General features: G+C 43.0%; 1 protein-coding gene across 1 annotated transcript in view; it reads right to left on the bottom strand.

Annotated features, from left to right (window-relative positions):
- Positions 1–12,689, bottom strand: part of GPC3 (glypican 3) — a 686,351-nt gene extending 673,662 nt beyond the window's left edge. The window contains 1 exon segment of the mRNA XM_027837815.1: positions 12,524–12,689. Coding sequence (XP_027693616.1) covers positions 12,524–12,689 — 166 coding nt within the window.
- Positions 12,690–12,903: the final 214 nt, after the last annotated feature.

The following is a 12,903-nucleotide window of genomic DNA, read 5'->3' as shown; positions in this document are numbered from 1 at the left end:
AAGAAAACACAAATCGGACCACAACCCTGAAGTCCTCTGTATTAGGATATTTGGATATCTAGCTGATAAAGACATTGAGAATTGGCCAAACCAGAGCTTTTCACCCATATTCTCTTGCTTGATGCTTCTATCCTAAAAGTAAAGATTCATTCTACAAAGCGTGATGCTTCCATTTTTCCATCAAGGAGAGCATAACCGTATCAATCTTGGATAGATCTGTGGTTCCTTACCAAAACAAAAGGGGAATCAGTACTGTTGTCATTGGTGGTCTTCAAACCCAGGTAATTTCAGATTACCTTGTACATTTTTGTATGCAAGTACATTCTAATCCCTGGCCAAATTAGAAAGCAGTAATGGCCACATAGAAGTTTTTTAAAAACTCTAGAAATATGAAAGTGTAGAAAAACAAAGTAGAGAAATCAGTCTAAACCAGGTGTTCTGAAGGTTCCATACAACTTTATGATTCCATTAAAATATAAAATTTTCATGTAAGACAACAACTTGGCATGGTGAAAGGAGCACGAGTCAGAAGACCCAGGGTCAAAGCCCAGTCCTGCCAGAAGAAATGATTCGTGTGACTTTTGGCAAACCACTTCTACTTGATAAACTAAGATTCACTTCTCTGTAATATGGGGGGGGTGGATGATCTCTAAGGTCCTTTCCAACTCTAAATCTCGAATATATGAGTCTAGTACCTAATTCCATCTTGTAAAAAGAGGAAAATAGAAAAGCTGTACCTAACATACCAAAAAATGTTATAATCAGAACACAATGTACTAACAAAGACACCAAAAGCAAATTCAAACCTAGTACAGTAGTCTGCTATTCTAACACAGTGGTCATGCTGATGAATGTAACAACTCCATCCAGCAAAAGCGAGCTGGAATTCCATTAGCTTGAAAGGTATTAGTTCTAACGTCCATGAAAGACCACCCACTGTTAAAGGTTGCTAATTGCTGATTTTTAACATTTTTAATAACATGCACAGTTGTAAATTGTTCCTTATAGAATACCACTACTAGGTCTATAACCCAAGGAGATCAACGAGAGAAAAAAGGACCCATATGTACAAAAAATATTTTTAGCAGATGCTTTTCTGGTAGAAAAAAATTGGGAAACTAAGGGGATGCCCATCAATTAGAGAATGGCTGAACAAATTATGGTACATAAATGTAATAGAATACTACTGTGCTATGAGAAATTATAGAGGCATTTCAGAGAAACCTGGGAATGTGAACTGATGCAGAATGAAGTGAGCAGAACCACAAGAACAATTTATACAATAACAACATTGTAAAAACAAACTTAAGAAAGCATAACTCTAATCAACACAATGACTGACAAAAATTCTAGAGATTTAACATTTAACCATGATTTAACATGCTACCCACTTCCTAACAGAGAAGTAATGTACTAGGGGTGTAGATTGACACATGTATTTTTTGGACATGGACAATAAACAAATGAGTTTTACTTGACCATGCATAAAGGGCATACCAAAAGCTACAGAAACACATGAAGACTTTTCAGATTTTATTTTTTCCAATGGGGGTATCTGGGAAAGAAAGTAGATTCTTAATCATTGAAAAAATAAATTAAATTGAAATTAATTGTTTCTACCACTAATACAATTCTATAGATTCCAATGCACTTACTTGCACCCAAAGTAAGTGGTTACGGTATCTTCTGATACCGATGATCATCTCCTCTTACAAGGCTCTAGATTATAATACCTACAAACATGTTCAGTTAATCAAAGGATCCTTGTTTTAAACAGCAAAATGTTGGCAAAATGTAATTTAAGCAATCTGACAGTCAAAACCCTCTGAAAGTTTCTGCAAAAATGTAGAGGCTGTAACATTAATTAGTAAGGTACCCCTCCTCTTTACTTGACATCAGAGTAGCTCAGAGAATTTTAATCACTTCAACGAAAGATGTAGGAAGTCCCCCAAATCCACTGCCACGTCCCCAAAAAGTCAACCACAAAAACACCTCCAGGGTAGTCTTCTCATTATTCCAGAGCTTCACGTGCAAGGTAGGAAGTGCCAGGAGTAGCTGATGCTGGTAAGTATAATTATCCAAGATGGACCAAATTCACAGTAAAAGCTGACAGTCACTACTTTAATTAGGATCATATTTCTGTACTTAGGAAAATGATGGAATTTGATAAAGGAGCAGGAACTTTATGGTATAGGTGACAATTAACTCTCCAACTAATTTGGGGGCCAATCTATCTGAAAGTGTGTTCACGCAAGCTCTTGAAAAGCTCTGCACATTAGTTTGTGCCCATGAAAATTAAGCTAGTTCTCTAGGGTATTAAAAGTAAAAAGCAGGGTGGGGGAGACGAGGAAGTAACGAGGCCAGAGGCCTTAGAAAAATGAATCCTTTCCATGAAAGCTCCCCCCACCCTTTTCAAATTCTCTATTGCAATCCAATTCAGGCCAGCAATTACCCAGGGAATCAATTGTCTTCCACATAATAATAATAAACAGCTGACATTTGCATAGTGCTTTTATGGTTTACAAAGCACTTTGCTTTCATGAGCTCATTAGCTCCTCAGACAGTCCTGTGAGGCAAATAGCTGAGTATTTTTTTAATTATCCCCATGTTATTGATGGGGGAAACTGAGGTGCAGCAAAGGGATTTACCCAAGAGGATAGCTTTCAAGTAGCAGAAACATGATTCAAACCCAGGTCTTCTTACTCCCAATCTAGCCTGCTTCCACACCACTACATGGGATATGTGCAGGTCCAGCCAGAAGCTGATGGTTAACACCTGAAGATGTCCAGAAACTAGACAGCTCATCCTAACCCCAGCCATTCAGGTCATTATGCCCAGAGGTCAGCTTAGTGGCAGCCTTCATGCACCTAAGAATAGCCAGAAAGGAGAGCTAAGCCTTATTCCACAGTAAGATCTGTAACTAAAACAGGAATTTGGTCTCTTCACTGTGGAATATTGACACCAGTTTCAGGGACCCAAGAACAAACATTTGGGTTGTGAGGTGTCCTGTGAGCAGGAAAGAACTGTACTGCATACCCCAGAAGAGGATCTGTGGTAGAAAGGCACTTTATAAAGAGGCACACTTTTATAAGATTGACCCAAAAAATTGAGGTAGAAATTAAAGGATATTGTCCCACTGTAGGTACATGCCTAAACCATTTAAGTCATTATGTGCCTGACTGGGCCAGGCCAGGCAGGTGGTAGAGGATCCCACAGTGAGAAGTTTGGGATTCTTCACTACAGCTCCAACTTACAGAAGAAAGGCCATGTGCTACGCTCTTCCCTCAGCCATCAAATAGGAAGGTGGCAGCAGGTGAGGGGAGTAGACACTCGCTAATGCTAAGGGAGGGGGATCCCCCCCAGCAAAGGCTGGGGGATCTGAGGGACTCACTAGAGCACACAGCTAGGATTCCATCTATTAACTAGCAGGCCTCAGTCAGATGTGCCTTAGGAATAACATGGCCACCACCTCACCTCATACCATGGGATGAAGGAACTGGGGGGAACGTCATAACTGTCTTGAAGTATTTGAAGGGCACTCAGAAAGAAGAGGGATTAGATTTTTCTGCTTCGCCCCAGAGTGTAAGATTAGGAGTGATGGGTTTGAAAGTTGCAAAGACATGTATGTAGGCCCAATGTAAGGAAAAAACCTCCTAACCACTAGAGCCATAAAAAGTGGAATGGACTGCCTCCTCTGGCTTAAGGGCTTCTTCGAAAGGCTGTATGACCACTTGTCCAGTAATTATGTAGTCAAGGGGATCCTTGTTCATATAGGGGTCAGACTAGGTAGTCTCTGAAGTCCCTTCCGGCTTGGAGATTCTGTGATCTTTTCCTAACCAATAATTTATTGATATAAGCTTATTAAGTACACTTCAAAGAGCTCGGTGGATTTACAAATCTATGCACATGAACAGGAGGACTTCCACTCCTGAAAACAAGTCATTAATTTTCTGGAACACACTAGCATTGCATTTTGGCTTTCTCATGTACAAATTCCCAAATGAGGCAGAGGCTGAAGTGAAAGTGTCCCCCTGGTCACGGATCTATAGATTTTTTTTTCTTTTAAAAGTCACAAACACAACTATTCTAATTCATTAACAAACAGGATATTGGTCTTTAATTGACCTAATTTTAAGCTGAGCTCCAAACTTATTCACCTTGCATATTCAACAAGATGGTCAATGAAGCTAGTACTTTCCTACATTTAACAGTTTTCTCAGGGGAACATTTTAAGATACACAATAATAGGTTTGCCATAATGATTTTTCCTACAATGTGCTTTGCACATCAGACACACCTTGTGCATTTCAGGTGGTGACTTTGGCTGTGTCTCTAGAGTCAAACCAGAGCAAATCTGATACAGCTTCCTCTTTGGCTAAATGAACTAAGGAGCCCATGGCTAATGCTCATTGCTTATTGGAATTCAGAGGCTCTTGAGAACAGTGATGCTGGAAGTTTGATGTAGTCAGCTCTCTCATTCAGGAAAACCTTGAATCCTAGATTATATAAGGTACCAAATCCCTGGTGAAAAATTTTACTAAGAAATCAGTATCACCACACACACACACACACACACACACACACGCACGCACGCACGCGCACTCAAGCACACTCCCTCCCTCCCTCTCCAAGTGTGATCTTTTTAATAACCCTATGCCGTTGCCTATATTAGGACTTCTGATATCAGCTTAGTATATAGTATCCTCAGAAGGTCACAGCCAAGCTGGAGAGCATCCAAAGAAGGGTGGCCAGGATAGGGAAGGACCCTGAGACAAAACCACAAGATGATTGGTTGAAGGAACTGGGGATCTCCACCCAACAAAAGAGATGACTGTGAAGGAAGGGGGTGGACATGATCGTTGTCTCCAAATATTTGAGGGGTTGCCACGTGGAGGAGGAAATAGCCTTGTTCTACTTAGCTCTATATGGCAGAACCAAGAGCAGCGGGGTGGAAGATGTAGGGAGGCAAGTATCTCAGGCATAAGTGGCAATGCCTTGGAAGGGGCTGAGCCTGATTCACCTGGATTCTGCCCATGGTACAAACAAATCTCCAAATCCTGGACAGGTCAGCATCATCTTTGTAATGTTCACCTTTAGTCAGAAAGCTTAAGGTGCAAAGAACAAAGGGTTTTACTCAGTAACTGGGTTGAAAGAGGTGTTATACAACTGAAGAACTAATAACTGTTGGCCTTTAAATGGTGACAATTCAGTCATAATGATGTTGGTAATATCTACTTGTTCTTGTGATATTCAAGAAAGATGAGCCAGTCAATGCTGACAGGGGCCAGAACCTGATACTTTAATCGTGAATGTCCTCCATGCCTTAAAAGTATGTTCAACTATAGGAATTCAAACTTATTTTTTTAAAATGTATCATGTGAATACCCAGAGTGGAGACAATTATGGTCACAATGACCTATAATGTGATGCTGAACATCACACCAAGTCAATGTCTGCCCTCCTAAAGTTTACATTCTAAATCATACAAACCACAGACCATACAGAACAGAGGGACACTGGAGATCCAAGTTAAAGGAGTCATTTAAAAACATTCAAATTCCGTAGGCTGGTACTTTCTGTTGAACAGTACAATCATAAACCTCAGCAAAATTCTTTCAAAATGCTTCATCATGCACAAGCTGGAATCTCTTATCTCCAATTTTCTTAGAAATGAGTAATAACGTAGCTCTTTACAACCTGCACCTTCATGTGTGTCAAAACCAAAAAGGTGGCATGGTCATTTACAGTTGCCATTTAAGCAGAAGGAAAACAATTGTGTATGTATGTATCTATATGCACGTATACACCCCCAAGTACTCTATGCGTACTAATGTATATTTTGTATAACAGAGTACATTTTTTAAATACAGACTTTCTCGTGGCATTCAAGACAAACTCTCTTCTCCCTGGCTGGTAATAAATCAGCTTCTTCCTAGGCTCCAGCCCAGACAGCAAACATTGCAACTCTCAAGATGAAAGTAGCAGAATGCTCTAAAATATTGCATCAAAACATTGGATACAACCTACCAGCCCATGAGGAAAAACATTGCAAAATTGACACCATCTGTGTAATCTCACACACACCAAAACTAATCTCCCTTATGCCTGGGTTTCCTAATTCTGGGAAATGAAATTTGCTCAAAGAATTAGGAGAGTTTTTTTTCCAGGCATAAGCCCCATCAACGTCATTTCTTCACATCTCCCACTTCAACTCCTTTGCTCTCTAACCTTTGGCCTGGCTCAACAATATTTCCGTCATTCCATCTGTTCCCGTGCAAGTCTTTTCTAGTCAGAGCTTCCCTAAACTTCCCCCAGCTCAGTTTCCTTAGGAAAGGTCCCCTCACAATCCTTAATGGCAGGTGTCCCATGAAGTCAGCAGCTACTTCTCCAAACACACTGTCTCCCTTGAAGCACATCACAAATCTTAACACATTGTGCACCTCCTTTAAGGAACCCTGTTGAGCTTATCGTGTATTCAAATGCAACTACTTTTCCAAGCTAAAAACATATCACCCCATCACTCCAGTTTTGTTTCTTCTTCTGTCACCATGCCTATCCACACACACACACACACACACACTTTACTCTTCCTTTAAATTCCCTGCTCCAACCAGGAGTAGTGCTGTTCCAAACCACAGCTGTCAGCCCATATATAATTAGAGTGCTGGTTCTGCCACTTTCTAAGGACCTTGAGGGACATGATAACTGCTTTCTAGTGTTTGAAGGGCCCTTCAGGTACAAGGGGAATTAGTCTTGTTCTAATTTGCCCCGGAGGGCAACACTAGGAGAGAAAGGAGTGGAAACTGCAGAGGCAGATGTCCCCTCCTTGTAAAAGGAAGTACTAGTTAATGATTAGGGCTATCCCAAAATGGAATGGGCTGCTTTGGAAGTAATGATTTCACCATTACCAGCTGTAATCAAAGGCTGAATAATCACTAGATGGGGCTGCATGGAGAAGATTCCAGAGCTGGTAGCGCTTTGATTAACTGGCATCTAAGGTACTTTCCAACTCCAAGACCATGAATTTTCTAAGACAAAGAGACTACCCCCGTGCCAACCTTGTCAGAGTTCACAACATTGGTGCTTTGCTTGAGTTTGATGACCCCCATTTGTCTGTACCACACAGCCCCTTCCCAAAGTAAATGAGACTCAATCTTATTTATAGTATGTTAAGGATTCGGGAACAACCCTTAGGAATGACATTTAGCAACCCACTTTCCCTTGCCTAAAATTGTATCCATTCGCAAGTGTATCTGGGTGTAGGCCAAGGCAAACCCAATTAAGCTTAGACTTCTGAGCTCAATGGCTTTTTTTCTGAATTTTTCTAAAATAAAAAAAAGAACAACATAGTTGTAGTGAAGCGTTATTGCGTGGATTTTCTGCCAGATACTACTCATATGCCTGGTTTCCATTTACAGTGCTTTTTCTGAGCTACAAATTCCTAAAAACCAGGATATGAAAAGATCTACAGGTCTTAAGGACTTGCTATTTAGAGTCATAACCCTGTGCCTCGGAACACTCTAAAAGAAATGGGAATAGAAGATCGGAGGGATTTAGATCAGCTTTGTGGGAATTTAGGGTAGTCCTTTGGCCCCTGTGATTTATTTTTGATGCTGGCTGATTTCAAATACCATTTCCTCTCATCACTATTAGCATAAGAGATGCACCTTCTCCATCAACTCTAACCCAATTCTGCCAATGGCCAAAGTTAGAAGCCAACATAGAGCATTCATTCGCCATAACTGAGACAAGAAACTCACTTTTTCCAGTGTTCCTCTTTATCCCAGCTGAACCTCATTTTTTTTTTCTGGGACAGAGAAAGCTTTAGCACAGTTAATACAGTAGAGCAAGCAAACTGAACATGGCTTAAAATATGGAATAAAATAAGTCAAGCGATCATCATGATGGTTCACAACTATCAAATAATTTGCAGCTCTCTTTCAATTTCCAACAGCTGAATGACAGTAGCAAATTACACATTTATTCACGTTGAAATTACACACTTGCCACGTATTTAGTCTGCCATTACCATTTCTACTTTGAAATACTGATTAACTCTCTCAATACATGGCCATACATTATGCTTTTCTCCGTATTTTCTATATGGATCCTAAGGCCTGACAAGTCTTACCATGTCATTCCTGTGCTTGAAAATATTCAGTGGATCCCCATTCTCTAAGATAAAATACAAATGCTTGAGCTTGAAATTAAGCCTTCCCAATCTAGTGTCTACTACTTTGCCAGCCTTCTCTTACTAGACTCTGAGGTGGGGAGAAGGGGCAAAATACAACAGGTATCCATATATGATACACAACCTGAGTTCCGGGAACTCACTCCATCTCCCACCTTGGTCATCTTGGAATGCTCTCCTCCCTCTTCATCTCTACCTCTCCCAGCCTCCTGGTGGTCTTCCTTCAAGGCCACCTCCTTCATGGAGCCTTCTTTTGTATACATCTATACATACATATAATCTCACTCGCACACACACACTGTTAGCATAGCCTCCCTCCTCAAATTATCTTATAAGTATGCACATTGAATCCCACTCCCCAGTAGAATGTAAGCTCCTTGAGACCCAGTTTCTGTATACCCTAGAACCTAAAACACACTGCTTTGCACATTTTGTTTGCTTGTCTGTTTTGTTTTGGCTTAAATTTATATTTTATCAGTAAAGAGGGCTCCCTAGTTATGCCATGCAGATGGGCAACTGTTCTGGAATTTCTAGGGTTTTGACAAGTAACATGCGCAGGCCAGCATCACACAGCCTGTGTGTGGCAAGCCTTGAACCCAAGTCTACCTGACCTGTGCCAGCCCTTTATTCATGCCACTGATCCCACTTTGTACTGTTTAGTCATTTTTCAGCTGTATCCAACTCTTCATGACCCTTTTTGCGGTGTTCTTGGCAAAGATATTGGAGTGGTTTGCCATTTCTTTCTCCAGCTCATTTTACAGATGAGGAAACTGAGGTAAACAGGGTGAAGTGACTTGCCCAGAGTCACACAGCTAGGAAGTATCTGAGGAAAGATTTGAACTCAGGAAGTGGAGCCTTCCTGACTTCAGGCCAGGCATTCTGTGCACTCTGCCACCTAGTTGCCCCTTTGTACACAGTAGGCACTTAACTGAATTGCATTGAACACAATCTGCCTCCAATAATTGTCAGATGGGATTTACAGGCTGTTCCTGGTAACTCCCTCACACAGAGGTTTATTTAAAAGTATTTTTTTTTTATTCTGAACTTAAACATCAAATTAAATGACTATTTCCATATGCATGGTTCTCTCAATGTACCTACAGTCAAGCCTCAGAAAAGGTTAATTTTGCAGGTGAATGAAGCCCTACAAGGAAATCTCCATCACAATTCATTACTTCCTAGAAGGCTGGACCACCCTTAAGGGCATAGAATTCCGGGACAGAAACAGAGCCAGAACTCATCTAGTCCAATTCCCTCATTTTACAGAGAAGAAAACTGAGGTCTTAAGGGCTAAGTGACCTGCCCAAGGCCACACTTGGTAAGGGGAGCCAGGGTTTGAGCCCATGCCTCCGGAGCCCAATGCTTTTTCCACTAAATTATGACTTCTGAAGTCCCTTACAGTACCAACAAACTACTTATAGGCTTATAGAATTGGAAGGGACCTAGGAGCTTATCTAGTCCCTTATCATTGGACAGGGAAAAAAAATCATTAAAGCTCAGAGAGGTATGGCTTCTTGAGGAAGTCACCTAACCATTAAGAGCTGGGACTTGAACCCAGATCACAGGGCAAATCACACCCCAACATTTTAAAATTTAAAATGAAGCTGTCAAAAGGGGCAAGGAAGCCTTAATTGGGGGAGGAGGAGGGGTTGCCAAAGAAATAGACTGTATCCTTACCAGTATTACAGATCTTTTTTTTTTTTTTAAATACCCTCTAGAAGTCATCTCCTTTTGCCCCTACTCCCCAGGCAAGGTAAAACATTGATCCTGCAACTGGTCTCCCCACTTGGTCGGAAGACCTCACAAGAAACACATTCATAGGATTAACAATGTAGAGGGAAAAAAGATTTTTCACTACTGTTCAAGTTACATTCATACAATAAAACATCAATGTCTGCGCTGAAAAGAACAGAAAATATATATTCTGCTGTTGTCAGCTCGGCATAACCTATACATATACATATGGCTTTTTCATCTTTAACATGTGAACACTCCAAAATAAGGGGTGAATTTTCCTCTTAAAGCTCAATACTGCTTTGTGATATGCAATACATATGCAGCTTTCATTTCAGCCCCCCAAAAGGGGAGCCAGTTGGCCTTTGAAACTGCAGTATGCTCGTCCATTGCCTCAGGAAAAAGGTGTTGAGTGCAGTACCTTGCCACTGAAAGTGAAAATCTGCCTAACAGCAACAGTGAAAGGTTCGGGCAGCACCTACAGGGCATTAATCCGAATTCTCCAGAATTGAGAAGATGTCAGAAGGGAGGGGCTGGGGTGCATAGAGGTTAAGTGACTTGCCCAGGGTGTCACTGCTGGTAATGGTCACCTGGCTAGTACAAAGGCAAGATTTGAATTCAAATCTTCCTGACTCCAAGCCTTCTTTCCACTATGTCACATTCACAATTTGACTGACTAAAAACAACCACCTTCAGTCTCATTCCAGACTGATCAGAAGGGTTTATGATATTCCCAGCAGAATTTAGTTTAACTCACAGCTGTAACTTGCCCTGGAACCTTCATTAGAATTAAATGCCATTGTGGGTACCATGCATAGAGGCTTTGGAGTTCTAGATCAGGGTTTGAATTCCAGATCTGCCATATGCCACCTGCGTGACCTTGGACATTTAACCCCTCCGGGCCTGTTTCCTTATGCATAAAATAAGGGTATTGCAGTCCAAGATCCTTCCAGCTCTGTTAGTCTAAGATCCCATATAGATGAAACAGAAAACTGAAAAGGGCATTTATGATAAATTAACCTGTTCCAAACTCTTATTTACATTGTCAGTCTAGCAATTTGTCATAATTGGGATTCCAAGGCATGGTTTTTAATACAGATAGTTAAGCACTCAGCACCGTTAACATTCATCTGTTGAGAGCAGACTTCCACAACCCAAGGAAAGGGGTTACTAGAGGTATGTGAGATTTTGGCAGTGTGGAAAGCTGACGTGTAGGATCTCCCTCCATCAAGTAGAGAGGAAAAAGGTGTAACTAATAGGTAAACCCAAGAGGGATGCTTAATGTACACAGAGCTTAAATGGTTTGGATTAGCCTGGAGTGATGTGTCAGAGGAGGGATTCGAACCCACTTCCTCCTTCTGGCTCCAAGCCCCTCTCTCTCCATCAGCTATATCACCATGACTGCCAACATCTACAAAGATACTGTACATCACCTCCAAAATGAACCTGTTTTAAGAGACTAAAAAGATATGTATTCAGAACACTTGCCTCCACCCTTACTCAGTACATGTCAAGAGGGGTAGAGGGTAGGTGTTGGAAGGAGTATATTTTAAAGAGCATCCTGTGACAGTGAGGCAACATGGCTAGTGGAGAGGGGACCAGTCTTGATATTGGGGTTTAAGTTCTACCTTTGACTATTGCTAGCTCGTGATAATAGGCAAGTCATTTAAACCTCTCGGTGAGGCACACCCCCACCCAACCCTCACCCCCAGGCAGCTCTCTAAGACTAGTCGGAGAGAATGACAGATCCGTGGAAGGGGAAGTCGGAGGTTTCTACCACACCTCACTCCACCCCAAAAAGCCTCAGTTCTTGCCAAGGGCAAACGTAGTATAGCTAAACTTGTCGATGTAGCCAGCAAAAATGTCCTTTTTAAAAGGAAACGGGCAAAACTGTCCTAGTGGCAGGGGATGAGCACAGCAAATTGCTCATTTCAGTTCTTAACGTCTCTACTTTTGACTCTGAAAAATCTGTCCGAGTCGGGGCAACGTGTCATCCTGAAAAGAGAAACTGGATGTTGAGGTCCTTCAGCATCCTTGCCTGCCGGGGACACCTACTCCCCAGTAAATGGAGAGGGTGACAGGGTCGCCAAGAAGGCGTGCTAGCTAGCCATCGCTCGCCCCATCCATTAGCCCTTCATCTTATCTACCTAGAAGTATAACACCTGGAAACAGCGTCTGTGTGTCTGTCTCTCAAATTCCTGTGTCACCAACTTTGGCGTGGTTGGCCAGGGAAATATTGCCGACCTTGCCTCCCCAGAGCCCAAGTCCCACGCCTTCCCCTCCCAACCTCTAGCTGAAAAGCAACGTGAGCCCAGGGGATAGACAATGTAGATGCCCGTGGCCACCCCAAGGCAAGGGTGGGGGCGGGGTGTCAAAAGTATTTGATCCCCCTCCTTCTTCTCCCTCTAACCACCCCCGCGACTGAAGCACCCCTTGACTGGTGGCCCTCCTCCGTTCCCCAAGCCCCCCCCTCCCTTGAGAATTTTCAGGGTGGGGTCAAAAAGGGATGCTGAGTGAGGTCACAGGGATCCACGAGCAACTAGTAACGCTCGATCCCGAGGGGAGAGGGGGCGATGGAGGCAGACTCCCAGTCCTCACCTGCCAAGGGGGCGTCGGGCACCCATTTGAGCCCCGGCTGCAGCCTCTGGAAGAAGGGACGGACTTGGTGACAGGTGGCCTCGGGGGCTGCCGGCTGGGGCTGGATGCCCATGCTCAGCAGCGTGAGCAGAGCCAGCAGGCACGCGGAGCGCCGGATCCTGGTCATCGCGCTGCCCCGGGGGCGTGGGAAGGTAGCTAGCAGGCTGGACGGGGCGGGCGAACCGAGAGGAGCGGAGTCCCAGGACAGCCGGCTGAGCCCGGGCGGACCGGAGTGGAGCCGGAGGATCGGGAGGACCCGACGCAGACGACGCCCACCGGCTCCAAAAGTTTTTCCCCCTCGAGCCGCGGGGGCGCGGCCAGCGAGGCAGGGAGGCTGGGAG

The sequence above is a fragment of the Vombatus ursinus genome, unplaced genomic scaffold (genome assembly GCF_900497805.2).
Source record: "Vombatus ursinus unplaced genomic scaffold, bare-nosed wombat genome assembly UNPS02004573.1, whole genome shotgun sequence".
Taxonomy (NCBI): domain Eukaryota; kingdom Metazoa; phylum Chordata; class Mammalia; order Diprotodontia; family Vombatidae; genus Vombatus; species Vombatus ursinus.
Note: the sequence above shows the minus strand (reverse complement) of the source record. Positions and strands in the feature narration are given on the sequence as shown.